Source organism: Amphiura filiformis, chromosome 7 (assembly GCF_039555335.1).
Source record: "Amphiura filiformis chromosome 7, Afil_fr2py, whole genome shotgun sequence".
NCBI lineage: Eukaryota > Metazoa > Echinodermata > Ophiuroidea > Amphilepidida > Amphiuridae > Amphiura > Amphiura filiformis.
In genome coordinates, this window is record NC_092634.1 from 23,237,670 (window position 1) to 23,264,884 (window position 27,215).

Here is a 27,215-nt window from a genome sequence, read left to right on the forward strand (position 1 = left end):
AATACCCGAATTTAAAAGTTGCAGTTTACAGTGATCAATGGTTATAATGCCCGCACTGTAACACATAAAGCCCGCCATTATCTTCGCGCTTACTTCAAATCAATACAAATAACTGCAACTTTTACATTGGGGTATTTTTCTTTCAAAACACTGCTGTATTGTCAATATTGAACAAAATTGGACAAATGGGGTATCAAAATGTGCGTAAATAAATCTTTTTATGTTGAAATATTGTGAAAACAATTATTATTAATTCTGAATCTATAGGCGTATTTATAACAGCTGAGTTACTTTTTGTGCAGACTTTACATATATGTGATGTGATCAAGCTAAATGAGTCTGATATCATTCATAATCAAAATTTAGTTTTCAATTTCATTACATGAGACATTCTCAGAGTTATATTTTCCTGAAACCCCCATCATAATTAGACTTATGGTTCCAGAGATATGGTCATTTTAGTGTTGCTCGGTACAATAAAATACAAAGGAAGTTGAATATCATTATTGGCTATATCTAAAAATCAATATTCTTGACATCCAACTCATTAAATTGCTTTATCACATAATCACATATGAAACTTCTAAAATGAAGACCTGGCCCTAATACACTCAATGTAAGTGGATTCACACAAACAAACATTGACAATTGCAATTTACTGACTCTGTCAGTTAACATGAAAGACTTTATAAAATACATCCTAAATGAGTCAATAATACACTGGGTATAAGATTCCTTGGCAGTGCATTGGCAATTTCAAATCAACAAAACCAAATCTCAAAGTTTGATGGTAAAACATTCCCAATGAATACTAGTATTAAAGAATGTCTTGTGAAATTTACACTTCATCAGGGGTGTGAGAGGTCACAGACCAAAAAGAGGTTAAGTACTAGTAAAAAATGCTGAAACAGCATAAAATCAAGGTATAATGCCAAATATGGACTAAAAAAAAGTAAATGTGTACATTTTGGCAACAAAAAAAGAGGAAATCAGCTAAAAAGAGGAGCTCTCACACCCTTGCAAGTTCCTGGAAGTAGAATTGTAAGCCGCTTCATGCCACCACCACCATGCTGAATAATGCCCTTATTTAGTTGGAAGAAAACAATTGGGTTTGGCATGTTCATGTTGAACAAATGAACATGTTTTTAAAGGGGCACTTTGTGATCCACAACTTCATCCCCAATTCTACTCCAAAAAAGTTGAGAATATATACCATTACAAACCTGGGAACACATCATGACTGTGCGCGTAAGCTTTCTTACAGATTTGGTTATTTGATAAAGATATCGTCCAATTTGTATTACAACACACTAGCCTATAGAGGTTGTGCATATGACGTATCATACCGTAAATATGTCGGACTTCTCAAATGCATTCAACAAAACCTCATCCCCAACTTACTCCAAAACAGTTGAGATTTTTAGACCATTAGAAACCTGGAAACAACATCATGATTGTGTGCGTAAGCTTTCTTGCAGATTTGGTCGTTTGACACAGATATCGCCCAATTTGTATTACAACACAGTAGCCTACATGTATGGGGCGGGTGATGTAATACTTGGAAGCAATTATGGGTAACTCACAGATTCAATGTCCTATCAACTGAAATCTTAGAAAAAAAAATTTGTGGATATCTATTGAACCATACCCTAAAATAAAAAAGAGGATGCTAAAATCACAAAATACCCCTTTAAGACATGTCACTGTACTTCGTAAAACAATGCCCCATTAATCTTCCCAATAACTCCATGTATTATTATGCAATTTAGGATCAGCCTTTGGATCACCCGCTGGGAATCGCACAGGTACTGCTGTCTTGTAATAATCCTGTAGTCGCTCGTATAGCTGCTCTACGACATCTGGGCGGAACTCTGACAAGTCGTGGAACTCATTGGGATCCTCCGCTATGTTAAATAACCATAGTCGCTTACCTTTTGGATCTGTAGGCTTGGGAGGGGTGATACCGGAATCAGGAAGGGGCATCCAGCGATTGTCACCTGTAATGAGAAAATACAGGTTGAGATGTTCAGAAACTGGTTACAAAGAAGTAGTTCTTATCAACGTCTCATCCCCACTATGAGGGTTTACTTTAACGCACAAAACACGCATATTTACGCGTTCAGGCACTTTGCTGACTCCTTCAAATCCAAAGTCCCAAAGTCCAACACGTACAAAATCTTGAAAACGTACGCATTCAGATATTGCAAGATTTGAATAGAGACACCCGATATTGTGCATTTATTCTCGGCTTTTGGCATTTAGGACCTACTCCCGATGTGTAGGGCCCATCACATTTTGTCAGCATCGATCCATGCATGTTATAGTGATTGCGAGTCTCTAAAATTGTAGTGTCAGTATGAAATCTTGCAAATTGGGTTCGGGCCCTTTTTCTGTGTAAATGATGCACCAAATGTCTTCAATTGGACTTTAATTTTGCAAAATATTCCCTCTCAGAGGGGAACATTCCCCTCAGACACCCCCATGCGTAGTGGATAAACAAGTGACCATTTACGCTTCTGCTTTCAACATTTGCCAATTTAGGCCCTATGTTCAACACAATTTATAGGCCTAATAGGGAAAATGTAACAACGAAAGGTTTCATGGACCGTCATTTCACAATTTTCCGCTTTTCAACTTAAATTTTACACAGTAGTAGTGCCAAAATGGTCCACCAAATCGCTTCCAATTAGGTCTTCATTTTGCAAAATTTTCCAAGTTCTGAGGGGGGAACATCACCCTGCGTAGTTGATAAACAAAATGGCCACTTTCACTTCTGCTTTCCACATTTGCCAATTTATGTTTAACACAATTTATAGGCCTACCATATTAGGGAAAACTTGCCGTCCACGAAAGGCTCCATGTACTGCTCATTTCACAAATGTTCGGCTTTTTTAAACTGAAATTTTACACATTAATAGTGCCAAAATGATCCACCAAATTGCTTCAATTAGGTCTTCATTTTGCAAAAGTTTCTTACTTCTAAGGGGTCATTTTTAAATATTATTATTTTCTTTTAAAATTGCCCCCACCCCCTTCTGACTGCTCTAGATCCGCCACTGCTCCAAACAGTGGCGTAGATTTCTTTTTGACTTGGGGGAGGGTGAAAAAAATGTCTTGAGGTATAGTGAATCCAGCACCTTTTGGTGAAAGAATAAGTTTATGGTACAAACAATTTTACCATTTTGAAGCTAAACTGTTGAAATATGGTGCAAAAGTGGAATAAATTCGCAGAAGCGCGCAAAAATTTGCACTTTGGGGGCTAAAATGACCAAATATGAGGTTAATTTGGTCAGAAACCCACATACAGGTGTCAACATTTATGGGGGATGATATTGGGGAGATTACCCCCGATCACGCCTATGGCTCCAAAAACACACATATTGTTAAAAATGTCTTCAATAATAATATTATAAAAATACCCCTTGGGCAATGTTTTTGAGTCCTTCAGAGGAAAAATTCACAATTGAAAGGGTCAAAAATAAAATTGGAAATACCCATGCTTAAAGAAAACCCTGCACACTATAACCAAATTAAGAAAAGTTGGTACCAGTTGGAAACCTTAAATTTGTTTCCAAACTATTTCTTTTGTGCTTTGAATAATATAGCAAGCCCATTATTAATACAAACAGTATTCTGTTTGGTCCTTATTTAATATATATCTTTGCAGGGAACAAACCAAAAGACTGGTGAAACCCCTGTTCACATAACTATACTTGCACCCAAAAAGTATCAAAACACTTAAAGGTCCATTCATACTCCGCCACAATTGCTTTGTGGTGCATTGCCGCACTGCGATAAAGTTAAATACATTTTAACTTGAAAATGCGATGAGTTGAGTTGTGGCAAAAAGTAAACCATATATCGGCAATGCAACGCATCGCAAAGCAATTGCGGCGTAGTATGAACGGACCTTACCTCTTACAAGCTTGCCATCTCAAAATATGAGCTACTCTTCATTGATGCTCTAATCAATGAGCATTAACCAAAATGATCCTATTCAAATAACATTGTTAATAATGCTTACCTGGATCCCCAGTAATAAGCTTCCAGTCTCCTACTCTAATAGCACCTCTGATAGACGTATTGAAGGTATCAGCTTGAGGATCTTTCACCACATAATTCCCCATAAAGTCTGCCTTGGGAGAAGGCTGCAAAGGGTCGATGTTGTGTAGAAGCTCTGTACGTGGGGATGGACTCCCAGTGCTGAAATGAAGAAAATCAAAACAGAACAGTAAGCTGTATCCATGCATACAAGTCTGTGTTCAAATTGGACTATTCTAGTTGAAAGCCATACACCCCAATAGAAGACATGACCTTAATCATCCACACAAGGGGTGTGGATTTCAAACGCAGTTCCTATTCAGGTAATCCCACTTGAAAATCACACTCCCTGTGTGGAGGATTAAGGTTTTCCATAGGAGTTTATGGATTTCAACTGGAATAGCCCATTGGAGGAATTTATAGTTGGCCCTTAAGTCCATTGCAATTGCGCACAATGTTTATTGCTACTATAATAGTGATATAACTTTTGTAAACTTAATTCCAAAATAATGGTGAAACATTTTTAACATACATTGGAATTGATAAATCTGTTTGAAAATGATAAGCACTAATTATATATTGAACAATGAACATGTAATGTTGGTGTCCAAGACTTTGGAAATGAAGTACATGCTATTTACAACATGAAAACTTGAAGCAAACAATTCAGTTCTAAATTGCAAAAAGCATGACATCTGTATGTTTGATGAATGCATGTAGCAGGTCTTTTTGGGTATATTGGTGCAGAAGGTTTGAATTGATGGTGCAACATACATGTGTGATACAATCTGATACAACTGGCCAAAGGTAGTAAAATTGAGAAATAGCAAACAAGCAAACAATAAAATAGAATAGCAAACAATCACAGCAAAAAATATATGGGGGAGGAGCAGCTCAAAACAAAGAAATGCCTGACAATTGTTGCAAAAAGTTGTTGATGATAATGATAAAAATTCAAGTTCTCACAATAAATAAATTAAAATATACTTCTTTGGCCTAATTGTATCCTATCATGTCACAAATAATTATCAAGGACTCAGTGCAACACTGACTATCTCCATTGTTGACCATTCTGAGAAAATTGCATTTTAAAGAATTCTGGCATCACATGCCTTTGTATAAAGCTATGTTTCACTGGCTGGTCTGTGTTTTTATTAGGGTCAGAAATGGTCATAAGTCTTTGTTGTTACTGGAAAATGCATTACATGTACTTTCTGAAAATGTTGGTACCAAAATCTAATATTCATCAAAATGGAGATGAAGCAGTCTGCTCCGAGTCCTTGATGTGTCTTCATACAAACACATATTAACAAAAAATTCTATAAAACAAACACACAAACAAATATACAATCAAGTGGGAGACTCAACATAGAATAAGTATAGATGGAAGGGGAATTAAGGTGGTATTGGCACTGTTGATGACCAATGAAATTGCACATGAAAATAGCATCCATGACAAACCTAATCGCATCCCAGACATCATGTCCATCTAATTTAGTCCCGTTCACACTGCTTCCAACCAGTCCACTAACAATAGTGGGAAACCAATCACTGACATGAATCAGTCCATTGTAGGTTGTACCACGTCTTGCATCTGGAAAAGCGCCACCTGTGACAAAGCCTACACCATGCATTCCCCCTTCCCACAGAGAGTGTTTCCAACCTCGTAGCGGCCAATTATTGCCCCCTTCTGTCACCATGCCTCCATTATCTGAAGAGAATAGAATTTAGAAACAAAGAAATCTTGCGTTATTAACTACATGTAACTACATTATAATTACCTTATTGCTGTCCACATATTATGACCATCTAGTTTTGTTCCATTGACACTTCCCCCAGCCACTCCAGCTACGATAGTAGGGAACCAGTCAGACACATGCATCAAGCCCTTGTATACGGTTCCTTTGACGGCATCTGGTAGAAGGGGACTAAATGCGCAGCCTAGTCCATGCATGCCCCCTTCCCATAGAGATCCTTTCCAACCTCTTAACGGCCAGTTGTTGCCTCCTTGTTGGACTTGTCCACCATTATCTGAGATACACAATCAAGCATGGATTATCAGGTAGCATGCATGCATTCATAGTATCAGTAAGTGTAGTTGATTTCTTGCAAAAATTTTGATTTTGCCCTCTTTGGTCTTTAGGCTGGGAAATCCCACTGTTATGGGGGCCTTGGGAAATCTCACTTGGTTTTGTGAAACCACCCATGGGAATAAAGTCCCACAATTTTTTTAAACTATGTCATCTTTGCGGGGAGTGTGGAAAATATCTGGAATAGCCCAAGTGAAGTCTCTTACATCCATGTCTCTGTGAAGAGATTCATAGTTCCCTGTGATGTACCCTGTATAATTGTGTATCATGAAATAGGGGAAATTACCTTCCTAATCATGCAATTGTTTGTTTATTATGACATCAGGGGGAAAACCCAGATGAATGCAATAACAACATCATTTATGAAGACTATTTATGTCAAGGGGAATAATCCCCTGAGACAGATTGTGAAATGGACATAATAGTGGGAAAAACCCACAGGAAGTGATGTAAGGTGAAATCTTAATGTTATAATTAAGACTTGGGAATTTCCCAGACTGCAGAATAGTGTGAAGGTAGTAATAGCCTATTGATAGAATGGGGTTTTTCCCAGTGCTTGATATATAAGAAAATGTAAACACAATTATTGACACAGTTGATAGTTTTGATCTGGGCTAGCTAGCTAATATGCTTACAGTCCAATTCCTTCAAAGAAAGGAAATTGCAAACCAGAAATATTTTATGTAGTCAAAGTACTACTATTTGCCAGTGTTGTCGGAGAAGATCTAGAATACGCCAAAGAACGTACTTCTTCCAAGAAAGGAATATATATTCTTCTGTCGACTTGCTGAAGTCTGGTGTTTTGATTCAACGCAACTGTCAATATAAGTGGGGACAACTGCATCGCAGTCCTGTTTCCTGAAGATATTGTGTGAAAGGTGGAAATAGCACCAAGTTTGGAGAAAGCAGCGCAAGGAGTTAAGTTTGGAGAAAGCGGCGCAAGGAGTTAAATTTGGAGAAAGCAGTGCAAGGAGAAAGCAACGCCATTTTTGTGTGAGGATTTCATATGCAAGGATATTTATAAACTCAAGTGTACACTGGACTTCGCTGATTTTCGCAGGACAAGTGAATAAGGATATATTACATCAGTCGTCCAGAACATTGCAAGAACTCTGTTATCTTCAAGAAGAAGAATGCTGGCTAAGTACCAATAACTTAAAACATTATTGTGATTGTGTGATTATTTTATATGTTCATTTTGTTGTCATATATTGTACCAATCCTACATTACTTTCAATTAAAGACTTAGATTTTGTTAGCTTAATCAACCAGTGTATTTGTGTTGTGCATTTGTGTGAGTTCGGGTAAAAGGTGATTTTGGCCTTGAGTCAAGTACGACTCGTAACATCCCAAACTACAGCTCTGATGAAACTACACTAATGACAGGGATAAATGGTCTCCCAAAATGCAACACACTAGAGTTTGGGCTTACATTTGTTTTAAATTATTTTCTTGTGAAATATGAACCTCTTTATTCGTGCTTCTGTTCAGAGACTATTATTTTCTTTGGTATAGACACAGAGTTAGTGTACATATGTGATGTGATCAAGCAAAATCAGTAGGAAATTAGATATATTTCAGATATAACCAAACAAAGACAATAATTTCTTTTGTTGCATATTGTTTTGGAAACACTTCAACTGTTCATATCTTTAAATGTTCAATTTCAATGGGGTTTTCTGCAAAATGTAGCTTTGCAAATGCTTTACAAAATCATGTAAAAAACTAAAAATTGAATATGCCCGACTTCAGATTGATTTTGCTTGATCACACCACATATATGACTGAACAAAATGTGGGCCAAAATTTAACATATATAGGCCTATAGTATAGGATGACTCAAATCTAACCCAAACAACTCTTTACTGTAAATGTAGATGGAAATATCTTCCACAGGGGGGAGTATCTTTTTCAGATGTAATTGGTCAGAGTCACAGCAGCTGATAGGTGTATCCCATCATGCTCTGCTGTACCATAACAAAACTGTTTGTGCCATAGAAAGTGTACACAAAATCCCTCACTTCAACTTTCAATTACTCGCTTATATCAGGGAAGCTTAGACTTTTGTTTGAAAAAATATGATCTCTAAAGTATTGTGAAACTATCCATATCTCTCAATATCTAAGCGGCCCTTGTTTATATTTTTGTATACATTTGCTATGGAGCAAGTAGATATACTGCAATGCATGATGGGATACTCCCTTTAGCTGCTGTGGGTCAGAGTTAATCATTTTGAAACCCATAATCCCATGGTATTATGGCTTTACCTATATCTTATGGAGTGAGTATTTCAAATGGAAGTTACCCAAATGTCTATTCTATTTGAAACTCATACTCCCTCTGTGGAGGACTTAGCTAAATCTTCTACAGGGGTAGGGTGAATTCTAAATGGAATAGCTAGCATGCCTCTACCATACCTGTTGAGAAGAATATGACTGTATCATCCCACATGCCAATGTTCTTGAGAGTATCTGTGATGTTACCAATGCCTTCATCCATCGCTGTCACCATGCCAGCATACACACGACGCTTCTTGTTTTTGATATCCTTGTACATGTCGGTGTAATACGCAGGAGCCATGAGTGGCGAATGTACAGCTTGGTATGGTAGATACAGGAACAGGGGCTGCATTGTAAAAACACGTAGTCAACATGTAACAAATGTATTCCTTATTAATCATGAAAGAATCATTCGCTAGCAAATACGATTGCGGCAATTTTTTGGCTTTTTTGAAACGCGAAAAAGTTCGCTGGAAACTGTTTCACTACTTTGGAAAGACTGTGCATTTGGTGCGATAACTGTTAATATTTCAGCAAATTAATTCCTAGAATTCAACCTGGAATTTAATTGTTCTTTTTATTTGTGCACAATAAAGATAAAACCCTTACGGACTTCACATGTTTTTGGCTTTTTATTTACTTCATTTTGTATGAAGGATGGTTTTCTGTGATCTAGGATCACTAAGCAGATAAAAAAGTTGTACAAATTCTGCATTTTTGAGTTGTAACATTACAGATATATTTTAAGTTTTTGGTTAGAAATGTTTATATTATGCAGCTAGCCCAATCCTGTCTAAAACTCTGAATCAGTTGATTTAGTTGCCTAAATTCAGTGCGAACTCAAGATTTTATCTTCAAAGCCCTGGACTCAATTGAATTGGCGCTGGCAAGTTATTGATTGGTTGGTTGGCCATAGGAGTAGCTGGAAGTAGCATGCATGATGCATAGTGCATGTTACATTCAATTGATGCAATTATCGTAGAGAGGTTTTTCCATGTCAGGGTGTATCAAGTCTCTGATGACTCAAATTTGCCAATGCTCTACCCATCGCATCTGATTGGCCAACAATGCAAAATTGTTTTAAAGTTTTACGGCAAATTGGAAAAGTGCTGAGATGTGCCATACATAATCATATGCAGCACAAAGACACAGAAAAAGACATACTGACACCCATACGCACACCTACACAAAGACACAGAAAAAGACATACTGACACCCATATGCACACCTACACAAACACACAGAAAAAGACATACTGACACCCATATGCACACCTACACAAACACACAGAAAAAGACATACTGACACCCATGTGCACACCTACACAAACACACAGAAAAAGACATACTGACACCCATATGCACACCTACACAAACACACAGAAAAAAACATACTGACACCCATGTGCACACCTACACAAACACACAGGAAAAGACATACTGACACCCATACGCACACCTACACAAACACACAGAAAAAGACATACTGACACCCATGCGCACACCTATACAAAGACACAGAAAAAGAGATACTGACACCCATATGCACACCCACATATGATGCATACCTTTGTCTGATCATGTTTCTGCAAAAGCTGCTGTACTTTCTGGGTAAACATGTGTGTTCCATATGTGCCCTTGTACCCATGTACCACATCATCATTCTCTCTCAGATCATAACCTTTCCAATTAGAGCAAGCAGGTGTCATGGTCATACCACATCCTGTGTGTTCATGTGTGTAGTAATCTTCACTACCTGTTAGATGGCCTAGAGAGGAGGAAAGGGAAACAAACACAAGGTGATTAAACAATAGTTTTAAAACTAAAGAATACAATTTTACAATAAGAGTAAATTTGGATGAAACCATCACTACAGATAAAGTGTTCAACTAAAAAGGAGCAGAGATATATGTGCCCATCCACCACAAACTGGTCGTAAAGTCTGCATTTTCCATTTTGAGATACAATCAAAAACAGTATATGGATTTCTATGTAAAATATAGTAGGAATTTGACCTTTGATGAACCATTCACTTTCAGATGTCAGATGAAGCTGGTTGAGGTGTCATTTTAAAGCTGACAGTGAATTCTTTCAAAATCTGCAATAAACAGAAAATGACCTAGAGCTGACTTTACTACCACTTTGTGGTGGATGGTCACATATTTAAATGTAGTGAATCTTGGTAATTAAACCATCACTCGATACAGAACTGTTTCGTTGGTACACCTACACTCCTCAGCATCAAGTTTTATGATGAGCATCATAAGAAAATGCATTTGCCAACTAAAGAAGAGGTTTTACTCGCATCTGGTTCATTTGCTAATTTGTGCATGTGTCGCAATTTAGGGAACAAACCAAAAGTTTGATGACGTCCTATAGGACAGGGCGGACTTGGGTTATTTTTAGCAAATTTCCCTGGCAACTTGCAGCTCAAAAACAAAACATTCCAAGCACGCACTTGGCGCAAAGTGTAACGCTTGCGATGCGCAGTGGGCACACGGTCCAGTGAGCCAATTTGATTAATCTGCACAAGTTGTTTTCACCGGCACTTGGTTGTTTTCACCGGCATGACGTAGCTCCGTCCCAGCCTATAAACAAAACTCCTTTCAATTTGGGGAAGGGGTCGAAAAGTCTGATTATGTTTGTAAAAAAAACTAGTTTATCTTTCCGCTTGGAATTGTCAACAATTCACACTTACATCACGGCAGGAGGGGTCAGCTCCTAATGATAGCACTTTTGTTTATAGGATGTCATTGAACATTTGATTAAAAGCTAATTGGGTAATGGGATCATTTCTCAGTCAGCTACTTGTCCTGGAGTCATAAGTATTGGAATGAATTGATTTTGTCTGGATATTTTCCCACCTTCCACACCCATAATTGCTACTGAAACTGATGAATAAAATACAGAACATACCTCATGATTCTTGAGTTTATAATCAATCTTTTTAATCATTTGAGAAAATAAAGCAAGTTCTGGAAAAGGTCAAAACCCTAAAACATAATCCTACTTATACCACCAGCTACCACCTACCTGTAACCATAAAACTAATATGTGACACGATCAAGGGAAATGAGTCGGATGTCGCTAATATTGATTTTGAGATATTGGCAAAGAAAGTGTAAAATTCTTTTGTTTTATATTGTTTTTAGCGATTGATAAATTAACGTAACTTCGCAAAGAAAAGACGTATCAACATGGGGTTTTCAGTTTTTTAAAGCTCTAAATGTCCTTTTTAGAAACATATTATGTAAAATTCATTTTCGACCAGGGTCGACATGTTACTCATTCCCCTTGATCATATACTCACTACCAAAATCTCTTATAGGTGTGTGACCCCAAAATGCAGCTTTTGGTATCAAGTGAATGCTAATTTTCTCATAACCCAAGTGACATTTTAGGCCTGAAATAAGTTAAGTATATAGGCAGTATGACCAAAAACATGGCAGTTTAGTGGTTATCACCCCTGACATCATGTACTGTTTTATGGACCAAATGCTGTGATACACATTTTTGCTTCTAGAATTCAAACCACTGAAGCAATCTAACTCAAAACTTGGAAAAAGTCAGAATGTTTTGGTGATGGGCGTCAATGTGAAGTATAAAACATCAAGTGTTACAACCAGCTTTTCTAAATAACCCCTAATCCTACCTCTAAAACCCTGATCCTAATTTCTTCAGGTGGTGGCAGTTATTCCAATATCTTGTTCAGAAAATACTGACAAGATCAGAGTTTAATTTCAGTATAATAATTGATGATTTTTCATCTAACTTACCAAAGAATGTATCAAATCCTCTGTGTGTTGGCCAGCAGGCTTTCTTGTACTGACCAAGGTGCCATTTGCCAACAATATGTGTAGCATAGCCAAGTTCTTTGAGCGCCTGGGCTAATGTCTTATCATCTAATGGCAAACAGTTTGCTTGAGGAGGCCAGATTATTTGATGTTGTAACCCTGTATGAATCTAAAAAAGAAAACAAAAAAAAAAAGAGAAAATACATTTTTTAGGTTTTTAGATTTTTGCTAACATAATGAAGATACCTAGATAGGCAAAGAACAAAATATTTTGTAATAGTAGACACAAATGTAGACACGGGACACAGTTTGAATGGTGGTCTCAAGTTTCTCTGTGTGTGTAAGAGTTCATTAAAAATGAATTCAACTTTCAACCTTCATATGAAACCTAGAAGTATCCAAAATGAGTTTGAAATTTTCACATCTCAGTTTCAGTTATGCCCTCTTTAGATAATGGGGATTTCCAAGAACCCTAAAAATGAAAGTCTATAATAGAAACAATTCATTCATCCTATCAGGGTTGTCAACCTATACATTTTAGGCACACAATTGGGCTGTTTTGGGCTTGTTTCCATCTTGTTAAGGTAGTTGACATGTTTATGTAGACCTCAATTTTATCTACTGCAGTACAATTTGCACTCCACATATTATTACCATGTTGCAATTCACCTTTAAGTACAAGTACAAGTGCAAAATTGTGATACACATCCATCTTATGAACTGGGCTTATGAATTGAAAGATAACTATCTTGTATTCCAACTTGACTGCTACAAATGTACATGTATTGCGGAGTAGAATATTTGCCTGAGACATCCTGGCAACATTGTGCATTACTGGCAAATCCAAGGTCATAAAAATATCATTACTTCCAGGTTTGGTATTAATCAGCAACTTTTGATAGAAATTTCACACAATTCACCAACTTTGTCTTCATTTTGCTGCTGATTTCCATTATCCACAACAAATTCCACAATGGCTTTGATAAAACTACAATGTGTGTATATAATCATCGTGTATCTGCTGCTGCTGAATTTTGTTTGCATTCAGCCCGAAAATGGAGAGTCAGCAGAAAATGCAAAGCCATGTTTATATCCAAAAGGAAGTGCGGTTTGTAAAATATGGAATTCTACCAATATGGATTGTAGCTGGAGAGATTTAGTCTGTGTTCCACCATTAAATCATGCAGCATCAATCAAATCACTTGATCTAAGTGAGAATACATTAACTGCTATCTCTGATGATGCATTTAGAATTTTAAAAATGCTGGAACATTTGAATCTTGCTGAAAATGAAATATCATCTTTAGATGATGGTGCATTCACTGGACTTGACGAACTATTAACTCTGGTTCTATCTGGCAACTCCATGTCCCATATCCAGGCTAATGTATTTAGCAGCCTTCACAAGTTACAAATTATGGATCTTTCTTACAACTCCATAACAGCATTGCATGATGGTGCATTTGCTGGACTTGATGATCTACTAAGTTTGGACTTGAGTGACAACTTTATATCCTTCATCAGTGACAAAACCTTTAGCGCACTTCAGTAAACTCACCAGCTTGAGAATGTACGTGCACGGGGAAACAAGTTGCATACATTAGAAGGGCACCCTTTCAGAATCTCACTTCGCTGCAAACACTTCATATTTGTTGGCAAAATGTAACAAGTCTCACTACTTCATCATTTGTAGGACTGGAAAATTTACAAATTCTAAAGATGTCATTTACGGATGGGTCTGATAATATTACTGGTACCCCTCTAGTTAGTCTAGCCGAGCGGCGGCTAGACTCCTGTTTCCCAGTAGTTTCTTTCTTCTTCTTCTTCTTCTTCTTCTTCTTCTTCTTCTTCTTCTTCTTCTTCTTTCTGTCAACATTTAACATAATTTGCTCTAGGTCCTTTATTATTTGACCGATTATGACCAAACTTGGGCACAAGCTCCACTACCCCAGCCTTTACATTTGACATGACCCATTTGGGGTCAAACGTCATGCATGAGTAATTTTGGCTAAAAATGTGATTTTTACCAAAATGCTTCTTCTCCTACAGATTACATGGTACAGTAATGAGATTTATACATTGACCTTGGCTATAGCCGGGGCCTATGGGGTCCTCACAGATTTGGGGTCAAAGGTCATTAAGGTGGTATTTCCGCACATAACCAAATACCTTCAAAATGCTTCTTTTCCTACAGATTCTATGGTACAGAGATGCGACTGACACATATGCATTGACATTAGTTGGTGTCTATGGGGTCCTCACAGATTTTGAGTTCAAGGTCATACAGGGGACAAAAATGGTTGATTACTGAAAATCACTTTAAAATTCAATATTTTCTGCATATTACGTACTGTGATCATCCGAATAATGCCAAAAGGGCTCTAGCATTATGTTCATATACGGTTGTAATCAGATTTGGCTTAAACATGGAGGAGGGGTCTGTTTTGGGGTCAAAAGGGGTAAAATTCTAAAGTTTGTCCGATTGAAATGAAAATTAGTATATGTGATCTTGATATGATTCAAAATATATTGGAGGTCATGTCAAGGTCAGCAGAGGTCAACCAAAGATCAAAAGGGGTCAAGTTCTAAAGTTTGTCCAATTTAAATGAAAATTAGTGTATGTGATCTTGATATGATTCAAAATATAATGGATGTCATTTCAAGGTCACCAGAGGTCAACCAAAGGTCAAAGGGGTCAAATTGCAAAGTTTGTTCAATTTGCATGGAAATTAGTATACGTTATGTGGATATGATGCAAAATATGTGGTGAAGGTCATTTCCAGGTCATCAGAGGTCATTTCAAGGTCACGGCTAGACTTCGCAGCCTTACTAAGGATGCAATATATCTAGTTCAACTTTCATCATTACGTGAACTTTTAGTACATGATATTTATGATTGTGATAATATTGGCAAACTGTTTATTGGATTACACAACCTACAACACCTTGACATCTCAGTTAGTGGATCCTGTACTGAAATCACATTTTGCTCATCATATGAAGAAAATATCACTCAACTGAACAGAAGTAATAAATGTAGCAGAGTGATTCCTTTGACATATCTTAACTTTCACCAGATGTCTTCAAGTACTACAAGTTTTCCAGCATTTGAGGTACTCAATAATCTCACTAATCTCTACCTTTTTCTAAAAGTTGACATTCATACAGCCATAGAGGCTTTGAACTCACTAGATTCACCCCTTCAAACTCTAACCCAAAGAATGTATGGCAAGGCTGTCAACTTAAATTCAACAACATTTGCATCATGGGGAAATTGGAAGGCATCATTGCAGGCATTAACATTAGTTGCTGCTGAATTCAAGTTTCAAGGTGCACCTTTTGAATGGTTTAAGGAACTAAAAGTTTTAACTTTATCTTCATTTAATAATGCTCCATCAACATTTTCCGAGAATGCCTTCAAAGGTTTAAGATGTCTAAATAAATTAAAAATTAAATATGCAAACATTGATTTGCCTTCATCTGGTGCTCTGAAAATATTTAGTACCTATGACTCTCTAACAGACTTGGATCTGTCCCACAATCAATTTGGTGTTGATTTTGAAGTAATATGGGAGCAGTTGTGTAAAATTTCATCACTTGAAAAAATTGACTTATTACGCAATCATATTTACAGTAATCAACATGCTTGGTTATGCTCTCCAAAAAACTTGAAAGAGCTAAGTATAGGGCTGCAATTTCAACCACAGTACAAGACAATATTCAGTGCAAGTGTATGTCATGTTACACCATACTTGGAATCATTTGGTGCACGTGCAACCACAATCCAGTTCCGTCACTCGAATTCTAGCTGTCCATTTCTTAAGACTCTAGACCTTTCTGAGTGCAGTTTTAGTAATAATATTTATGAATATCCTGAAATGCAATTACCTGTTTTACAAAAACTCTCCTTACATAAGGTTCAATTCTATTCTGAAGGTCTACTCAATATATTCAAAGCACCTAAATTGCAAAGCCTTGATTTGAGTGAAAATGGGATTACTACCATTTATAAACTTTTTACTTCCTTCAGTAACTTAAAATTGCTGGATTTACGCAACAACAAACTGGTATCAGTGAGCAGTTTGCAGCACTTAAGCAATATAAGACAATTGATTCTTAATGACAACAACATCCCAAGAGTCCCCAAAGAAATTCTAACACAATCAGTCCATCCTAATATGAGCATTTTGGATCTAAGTAACAATCCATTTCAATGTGATTGCAAGGTGGAGGCATTTACGAACTGGTTACTCACAGATAAAAAAGTCCAACTTATCACTTCTTTTATGAGGGACAAATATACCTGTTTTTCACCAGATTCAGAAAAAGATTATAGCATAACACAAGTAACTTTAGACTGTGCATTGCACCTAGGGAAGTACATTTCAATTGGCATTGCTTGTGCTGTAGTTCTCTTAATTTCAACAATTTTGATAGTGCGTTATTGGTGGCACATCAAGTATAAATTTTTCCTAGTATTCAACAAAAGAAGAAACCAACAACATCAACTTATTGAAAATGCTGACCATATCGATGACGATGAGAATGGACCCCCTCGATATGATGCCTATGTTCCCTACCATGAAGAAAGTGCTGATGATTGGGTGCATGGAGAGCTTTTACCCAATATTGAGCAAGGAGAAGAACCTTTCAGACTTTTCTTAAGATGTCGAGACATGCGTATTGGAAGAACAAAGTTAGCTGAAATATCTCTTCACATGCAAAGAAGCCGCAAGGTTCTTGTTATACTCTCACCACAATTTTTTGAAGATAATTGGTGTAATAAAGAACTAGACATGGCACATTATAGAGTCCTGGAAGAGAATCGCAATGTGATGATTCTTATCATCCTGGAAGAGATTCCAAATAATAAAAAGACTCTATTGTTTAGACAATTACTCTGTAAAGTGCAGTGCCTAAAATGGCCAGGTGATGGATATGGACAGTATTTGTTTTGGAGACGTCTTAGAGAGGAACTTAAGAGGCCTGTGCCACTAGACCGCAGGTTTGCTATGTAATTTCTTTTTATGATTATTCATAAAATTTTATAGTAGATTTAACATGTTTGGAACAAAATAAAATTTAGCCAAAAAGCAACTTGACCTTTCATGCAAGATTTATAAATAATAAAATAAAATTAATAAATTTCGGATTTATATAGCGCCTTTTTCCAGCTAGATCTTGAAGGATTCAAAGCGCTGTAATTTCGCTGCCATGGTGAATCATCGTGCACACTACAGCAAGTAAAACTTGCTGAAACAATACAGGAAGCAAAACTTGCAAATCCCACTACCAAGTTACGTCACTACAACCCATATGGATCTCTTTACTAATTTGACCTCATATGACCCCTGATGACCCTGAAATTACCTTGACAAAATTTGCCATGCACAATTTTCAAGAATTAGGTAAACAAAAATCCAATAACCTTTTGACCTCAAATGACCCCTGATTACCTTGGAATAACCTGGGAAAAAGTCCATATTTTTGAAGAAGTTTCATGACATATTCCAGCAATCTTTACTAAGATGACCCTGATGACCTTAGAACCCCATACCTCCCTTACTATATCACAGCCCTACAGTTCTCACAACCCATGCAACCCTACTCTGACAACAGCCCTACCCTGATCCCAGCCCTATCGCAACCTACAATCATACCCATGCCACCATGCCACACCCCTACCCCTTGCACCAACCCTTACCCCTCCCCAACCATATCCCCTAATTGTTACCCCACTCCACCTGAGTTGAACTACCGTAAAGCTTCGCCTAATGGTGCTATGGGCTCCCTTGACATAAGTGGAATTTTAAGCACAACCTAAAAGTCCACCTTTCCCACCGGCAAATAAGGGCACAGAACTTTAATTCTTGTTTGGATTTCTGAGGAAGGAGCCCCGGGAAGGAGCTCTCTATTTGAACATGAAACTTACCCCAAGGCAAAGGAGCCCAACTGCGCGATTAGGCTAATATTTACTTTATGCTGCAGGTTTGCTTGCAATGAGATGTGAACTGTTCACTTGAGAGCATGTTGTTTAAAAAAAAATTCACAAAACTTGGATTAATTTAACCTCAGATGACCTCCAGTGACCTTGAAATACCCCTCAATTCTTAGCCCCACCCCTCCCAAGTTGAAGACCCTGAAATCCCACAGTCAAATGCCATGAAATAAAGAATTTCAAATTTGATTTTTTATATAGGAAATGTCATCTTAAAACATCATTAAAACATATCAGGCGACTTGTTCCGGGTTTTGTTGGAGCCAGGCCCGTACGCAGGATTTTTTTTGGGGAGTGCTGATTTTGAAAAGGTGGACTTTTTTCCCAGGGGGGGGGGTCAAGTTTGTGAAAAGTGGACTTTCCAAAATGTGGACTTTTTTGAACCAAAAAACGTAAAAAACCTGATTTTTTTGCTCGCTCCCGCACGCTTGCAAATTCTGAACTTTTGAACTTTTTGTACACTTTGGCAAATTTGGGGGGGCGTGCGTATCCCCCTGGCTTACGGGCCTGGTTGGAGCTGGTCATATATTGTGGTTGTCATTAGGATTTGAAGGTATAGTTTTACTTCAAATATTTCACCCTGTTAGATCTACAGTTGTTTTTTCCGGATCAAGATCCATGTAGCCTGCAGCATGTCCCTCATGCAGGCCAGGCTGCAGTTAACTCGTATAATCATGGCTGTCTAAATTTCCATATCAAACTTTTAACATCATAGTACAGCAATCTCTGACATGAGGGGGTTTACCTGTGTCATAAAAAAGTAACTTACACCAAACATACCCTTTTATTTAAACACCAACACCAACTCCTGCACTTTATTGTGATCATGGTTCATTGCCTTTGAATCAGAACAATTTAACATTGTATCACAAATCTATAGAAACAATTCACTTCCCTCTCAGGGTTGCCAAACTACTTCTACATATTTTATGCACACAATTGGGCTGTTTTAGGCTACTTTTCAATCCTTTTTTAAAGGTAGTTGACTTGTTTATGTAGAGCTCACATTAAACCAGCACAGTCCAACATGCATTCCATAAATTTACATGTTGCAATTTACCTTTCAAAGTGCAATGCAAAATTGCGATACATTCATCTTTAAGAAAATCATGATCTTGTATTCATAGTATTCCCTTTCAAAATGGCATTATACCCTAATTGCTATTGGAGTAGAATTTGCCTGAGAACTTCTAGCAACATTGTGCTTTACTGGAAAATTCAAGTTGATAAAAATAGTATTCCTTCGAGTTTGGTACTATACATGTAATCAGCAACTTTTGATAGCAATTTAAAACAATTCACTAATAATTTTGTCTTAATTTTGCTGCTGTGTATAACATTGCGATACATTCATCTTTAAGAAAATCATGATCTTGTATTCATAGTATTCCCTTTCAAAATGGCATTATACCCTAATTGCTATTGGAGTAGAATTTGCCTGAGAACTTCTAGCAACATTGTGCTTTACTGGAAAATTCAAGTTGATAAAAATAGTATTCCTTCGAGTTTGGTACTATACATGTAATCAGCAACTTTTGATAGCAATTTAAAACAATTCACTAATAATTTTGTCTTAATTTTGCTGCTGTGTATAACATTTCCATATACTCCACAATGGCATTGATACAACCACAGTGCATGTGCATCATTATTGTGTATCTGTTGCTGCTGAATTTGGTCTTCATTCAGTCTCAAAATGGACAAGTAGCAGAGAATACAAACTCTTGTTATCCACAAGGAAGTGTGGCTTGTAAAATGTGGAATTATACCAATATGGATTGTAGCTGGAGAGATTTAGTCTGTATTCCGCCATTTCGGAATGCTGCTTCAATCAAATCACTTGAATTAAGTCAGAATAAATTAACTTCTATCTCTGATGACGCATTTGGAATTTTTAAAATGTTGGAACATTTGATGCTTGGTGGTAATGAAATATCAACATTACATGACAGTGCATTCACTGGACCTGATGATCTATTAATTCTAGACCTGTCTTTTAATTTCATTTCCCATATACATGCTAATGTATTCAGCAGCCTTCACAAGTTACAGCATCTGGATCTTTCTCACAACCGTATATCAGCATTGCATGATGGTGCATTTACTGGACTTGATGATCTACTAAGTTTGTACTTGCATCACAACTTTATATCCTTCATCAGTGACAAAGCCTTTAGCACACTTGGCAAACTCACTTCGCTACAAAAACTTCAACTTGGTTGGCAAAATGTTACAAATCTCAGTACTTCATCACTTGTAGGATTGGAAAATTTACAAATTCTGGAAATGTCATTTGATGATGGGTCTGATAACATTACTGGTACCCCTCTAGCTCTACTGTCATCATTACGTGAACTCTACATTATTAGTAATATTTATGATTGTGATAATATTGGCAACCTGTTTATTGGATTACACAACCTACAACAAGTTGAAATCAAAGTTGGTGGATCTTGTTCTGAAATCAAGTTTTGCTCATCATATGAAGACAATATCACTCAACTGAATGCCAGTAATAAATGTAGCAGAGTGATTCCTTTGACAAAACTTAGATTTCAACAAGTGTCCTCAAGTACTACCAGTTTTCCAGCATTTCAGGTACTCAATACTGTTACAAGTCTTCACCTTGATCTTGAAATTGACATTCATACAGCCACAGAGGCTTTGAACTCACTAGATTCACCTCTTCAAACCCTAACTCTAAGAATGTATGGCAAGCCTATCAATTTAAATTCAACAACGTTTGCATCATGGGGAAATTGGAAGACGTCCTTGCAGTCATTAACATTAGTTGCTGCTGAATTCAAGTTTCAAGGTGCACCTTTTGAATGGTTTAAGGAACTAAAAGTTTTAACTTTATCTTCATTGAATAATGCTCCATCGTCATTGTCTGAGAATGCCTTCAAAGGTTTAAGATGTTTAAATACATTAAAAATCAAATATGCAGACATTGATTTACCTTCACCTGGTGCTCTGAATATATTTAGTAGTTATGACTCTCTAACAGACTTGGATCTGTCCCGCAATCAATTGAGTGGTGATTTTGAAGTTATATGGGAGCAGTTGTGCAAGATATCATCGCTAGAAAAAATTGACTTATCACACAATAATTTTTATAGCAATCAACACGTTTGTTCATGTTCGCCCCACAATTTGAAAGAACTAAGAATAGGGCAGCAACAATCGATTATTGCTGACACAAAGTTCAGTGCAAATGTATGTCATGTTGCACAATACTTGAAATCATTTGATGCAATTTCAACCACAATTGACTTCCGTATCACTAATTCTACCTGTCCATTTCTTGAGACTTTAGATTTTTCCGAGTGCCGCTTTATTAACTATAATAAATATCTTGAAATGAAATTGCCTGTTTTACAAAGCTTTATTTAGATAAGCTTTTCACAAGAATTTCTGCAAATGTAGCTATACTCAATATCTTCAAAGCACCTAGATTGAATAGCCTTTATTTGGGTAACAATGGGATTACTACCATTGAAAATAAACTTCTTACTTCCTTCAGTAGTTTAACATCCCTGTATTTAAATGACAACAAACTAGTATCAGTGAGCAGTTTGCCGCACTTAAGCAATATAAGACAATTGTATCTTAATGACAACAGAATCCCAACAGTCCCCACAGAAATTCTAACTCAATCAGTCCATCCTAATATGAGCATTTTGGATCTAAGTAACAATCCATTTCAATGTGATTGCAAGGTGGAGACATTTAGGAACTGGTTACTCACAGATAACATGGTCCAAATTGGGACTAGTAGTGGGACTAGTAGATATACATGTTTTTCACCAGATTCAGAAAAAGATTACAGTATTACACAGGTAAATTTAGATTGTGCATTACATCTATGGAAGTACATTTCAATTGGCATTGCTTGTGCTGTAGTTCTGTTAATTTCAGGAATTTTTATAGTGCGTTATTGGTGGCACATCAAGTATAAATTTTTCCTAGTATTCAACAAAAGAAGAAACCAACAACACCTTCTTATTGCAAATGCTGAATGTATCGATGATGATGAGAATGGCATCCCTCGATATGATGCCTATGTTCCCTACCATGAAGGTAGTGCAGATGATTGGGTACATGGAGAGCTTCTACCCAATATTGAGCAAGGAGAGGAACCTTTCAGACTTTTCTTAAGATGTCGAGACATGCGTATTGGAAGAACAAAGTTAGCGGAAATATCTCTTCACATGCAAAGAAGCCGCAAGGTTCTTGTTATACTCTCACCACAATTTTTTGAAGACAATTGGTGTAATAAAGAACTAGACATGGCACATTATAGAGTCCTGGAAGAGAATCGCAATGTGATGATTCTTATCATCCTGGAAGAGATTCCAAAAATAAAAAGACTCTATTGTTTAGGGTTGGTGCAATAATTATGTGTACCGGGGGGGGGGGGTGAATTCTCAAAATGGTCTGCCAAAAATCGCCCCCCCCTTTGGCCGTGCTAAAAACCTTTGCCCCCCCTTTCGACGTACAAAAACCTTTCCCCCCCTTTTGACATGCCAAAAATTTTTGCCCCCCTTACACATGCAAGATTTTGGGAACCCAATTTAAAACCTTAAATTGTCTTAACATATAATGCAGCGAGCTTAGCAGGAAATTTTGCATATTTGAACGTGTTCAGAACGCGTTTTCCTCACGCCTTTTTAGGGCGTAATATAGAAACGGTGCCTAAAATATCTGTGCCAAAATTGCTTGCCCCCTTTCGACCTGCCAAAAAATCTTTGCCCCCCTATAATTCACCCCCCCTCCCCGGGGTACACATAATTATTGCACCACCCCTTAGACAATTACTCTGTAAAGTGCAGTGCCTAAAATGGCCAGGTGATGGATATGGACAGTATTTGTTTTGGAGACGTCTTAGAGAGGAACTCAAGAGGCCTGTGCCACTAGACCGCAGGTTTGCTATGTAATTTCTTTTTATGATTATTCATAAAATTTTATAGCAAATTTAATATGTTTGGAATAAAATAAAATTTAGCTCCATGAGGCCAAAAAGCAACTTGATCTTTTCATGCAATATTTGAAACAATACAGTAAAACTTGCAAATCCCCACTACCAAGTTAAATCACTGCAACCCATATGGATCTCTTTAATAATTTGACCTCATATGACCCCTGATGACCCTGAAATTACCTTGACAAAATTTGCCACAATTTCAAGAATTAGGTAAACAAAAATCCAAAAATTTTCAATAATTTGACCTCAAATGACCCCTGATTACCTTGGAATATAAACCTGGAAAAAAGTCAAGTAAAAAGTCAAGTTTCATGACATTCTAACAATCTTTACCAAGTTTGATCTCAGATGACCCTATTACCTTGGAATCCAGGGTCAGAAATTCGCAACCGAGTGCGAGAATCCTTTTGGATTCTCCCAGTGGAATTTTGCAGGAATCCATGGATTCACGCCATATAACTTTGCATGTTAAATTGAAATATTTATGAGAATCTATTTAGATTCTTGCAATTTTGTTGACGAGAATCTTTGCGAGAATGGATTATCAGATTCTCACCGAATTTCTGACCCTGGAACCACACACTTCCCTTACTATATCAGCCCTGCAGTTCCCACTAAGCAGCCCTACTCTGACCCAGCCTTACTCATGCCAAACCCCTACCCCTCCCCAAGAATATCGCCTAATTGTTACCCACACCACCCGAGTTGAAGACCCCCATACTACATGTACAACCATGCTGCATAGCTCCATCCTTATGGCTATACAAGTAGATATAGAACTTTTTCTGATGATGTCACCTAATCGATATTGGGGTCTCAGATGTAATTGTAAACAAACAACATGTGCGTTTCCCACATGCCCACAGTGTGAAAACACCAAATACTGCATATTTTCATCTCATTTTGCAATCTTTCACATTAGCTTCAATAAAATAATTTTTTAAAGGGAACTGTATACTGGTTAACTTTGTTTCAGATTGTTTTGATGCAAAAAAATACCAAAGATACGGAAAACCGCCATGCTATTTGAAAATTAATCTTTTTTTATTTCACATTTTTGTTTGCTTTTTACACCATGATGAACTAAACGCGGTACTGCAAGCTGACAATTCCACACAGGATGCCTAGTGTGGCGCAAAGTTGATCGCAAAATTGCTGATGACTCGGAATGCTGGACCCAATATCGATTGATTGGTGACGTCTGAGAAAAAGGTCTATAATGGGTTGTTGTTCAGTGTGTGTTTTTTAATAATGAAGAAGGAGGCAGCCTATATGCTTCACCCTAGCAGGGCGTAAGACAATGCAAAACACAAATGAATATATGCGAGGATCGGAAATAAACGATGCAAGCCTGAGAAATTATAAACGATGCAAGCCCGAGAAATTATAATTTAAATGGCGTGATTGGGGGTCGAGCAAACTGGCATATAAAAATATTGAGAGAGAAAAAATCAGGACTCAGCGGGGATTGAACCCTGGGCACTGGATTACCGTAATCCCCGCTGAGTCCTGATTTTTTTCTCTCTCAATATTTTCATTGACTAATTATACAGAGCACGTAGTGCGATGGACTTGAAACTCTGTTTGTCGCAGTGAGGCCAGCGACGTCGTCACACTTGCAACATGTGGACGTAGGTGGCAGCAGCATTTTTCCTTAATTAGCATAAGTCTCCGAGAGAGGTTTTCGAGAGGCGAATTCATGTGGTGATCCAGCGATCGAGTCCCGGGGGGGGGGGGGTCACTCCCATTGTGGCCTGTAAACCATCCGCGATAATGGAAACGCGTAAAAAGGGTCGTTTTTCGTGGGTAGGCACGATACGCTGCGTATCGCGTTTAGGGTGTCAAAAACATGAAAAATTGGAAAAAGGGTAGCAAAATTGCAATTGCTAAATACGCGGAAATGAAATTTAGGGTATGAAATTTGATGTTAGGAATGAAATCCCTGTTTAGGGTGTCGTTTTAGCCAAGGGTTAAATCCTTGTTTAGGGTGCTTTTCAAAAGTTGATTATCGAGGATGGTGTACAGGCCACAATGGGAGTGACCCCCGGGATCGAGTATAAATTCAGCATGACAACTGCTCTCGCAGGTGCAATAACAATACATGGACACAATCACTGACATTTACACAATGAAATAATGAATTGACATGCATGGGCTGGATTTTACGATCGAGGTAAGGTTTTCGGCCTGTCCCTGCTTGGCCATAAGAAATATTGGCATTTATACAATTACCAGAAATAAATTGTTTTCCTTTGTTTATGGTCACGGCCACAGTGCTTTGTGGGTAAAAATGATGTCATTCTGCCTAGAAGTCGCGATAACGGTGGTTCATAACCGGCCAAGCTCAATAGATAAGAAGCTTAGCAAATCGATAGTGCACCATTCATACCTGATTGCTCAGTATCGACTCATAACGATCATAGTACAAAGGGAAGTGGGTTCGTGAATTCTCCTTCTATTAATACCTACCATGGTAGAAATGATAGTTGTACAATTGTACAAAATATACATTTTGTTATAGGCCTAAAATGTTAACAAAAATATATTGGTCCACACGTTGTGCATGTATTCAGTTGTTCGACGTATACCCCTATCACGCCATTGTTTTTTAATAAAATTAAAACGGCAACATTCTAGTTTAAGGTCATATCGTTCTGTCGTTGGATTTTACATAACACAGACCCCTTCTTCTCTGATGGTTATGTTAGGCAATACCAATGAACATGAAGATTGTAGAATAATTAACAAACAATAATTTAGTTTAAGCTTACCTGATATCTCCCACTCAAAAGTTGACTTCTGGTTGGTGTACAAATAGGTTGTACATAATAATTCTCTAATCTTACACCTTCTCCAGACAGTTTATCAATATTAGGTGTCTTGATTTCTGAGCCGTGATATCCCACATCGTTGTACCCGTAATCGTCGGCTAAAATGAAGATGACGTGAGGTGGTTTTGCGATGCATGGCGTAAACAAACACAGAAAGTTACACAAGAAAACCAGGAGGGGTAGGAACCAAGTAGACCTCATTTTTAAACCAAAACGCACTTAATTTTAGCACACAAAAGCTACCAAGGCTTAGTCAATAACACGAATTGCTCTCTGATATCATTAATTGATGATCAACGCAAGTAAATCTCAATTTTTCCTTTGCAAATTCCCCATCACTTTCACACAAAAAAATCGGTAAGAATTGGTCACGTGATACTCAAAGACGGTAATCCATGTATTCCAGCCGTTCAAGGTACCTATGAATAATTAAGCAGATGACGTATTTACCAACTCTGAGGACGTAGTGTTTCGTCTGTTTTGAATGTATGTTTGAATGTCAATCCAAAGATAATATTCAATTTATTATTTATTATTACTACTGCTCTTAATATCATTTATTATTATTATTATTATTATTATTATTATTATTATTATTATTATTATTATTATTTTATTATTATTATTATCATCATTATTATTATTATTAGGCCTATTAGGCCCTATTATTATTATTATTATTAGGCCTATTATTATTACTATTATCATTAATATTATTTACATCATTATCAAGTAATCAATCAATATCTACGATATCCATGAATGCCGACGCGGTGCCGGCGTTGCTGATGATGATGATGCTGCTGCGATGCTGATGCTTATGATGCTGCTGATGATGATGCTGTTGACGATGATGATGCTGCTGATGATGACGCTACTGATGATGATGCTGCTGCTGATGATGCTGATGCTGATGTTGATGCTGCTGCTGATAATGATGTTGATAGGCCTACTAATGATGCTGCTGATGATGCTGACGATGCAGATCCTGATGATGCTGCTGATGATGATGCTGATGATGATGATGATGCGACTGATGATGATACTGATGATGATATGATGCTGCTGCTGATGATGTTGCTGATGATGATGCTGATGATGCTGATACTGACGATGCTGATGCTGCTGTTGCTGATGATGTTGATGCTGCTGCTGATAATGATGTTGATACTGATGATGCTGCTGATGCTGACAATGCA

At 37.3% G+C, this 27,215-nt stretch overlaps 1 protein-coding gene across 2 annotated transcripts; it reads right to left on the reverse strand.

The window, feature by feature from the left end:
- Positions 1 to 787: 787 nt before the first annotated feature.
- On the reverse strand, positions 788 to 26,363 carry LOC140156903 (arylsulfatase B-like). Of its 2 annotated transcripts, none has more exons than XM_072179937.1 (7): positions 25,957 to 26,363; positions 12,186 to 12,372; positions 9,978 to 10,177; positions 8,549 to 8,756; positions 5,503 to 5,752; positions 4,025 to 4,203; positions 788 to 1,997 (listed from the first exon to the last, which is right to left on the reverse strand). In XM_072179937.1, the coding sequence occupies exons 1-7, from the start codon at positions 26,215 to 26,217 to the stop codon at positions 1,729 to 1,731; spliced, it is 1,554 nt and encodes a 517-aa protein (XP_072036038.1). In that variant the 5' UTR covers positions 26,218 to 26,363; the 3' UTR covers positions 788 to 1,728. The 2 variants fall into 2 exon arrangements, with proteins under 2 accessions (XP_072036038.1, XP_072036037.1); XM_072179936.1 differs by lacking the exon at positions 5,503 to 5,752 and adding an exon at positions 5,823 to 6,072.
- Positions 26,364 to 27,215: the final 852 nt, after the last annotated feature.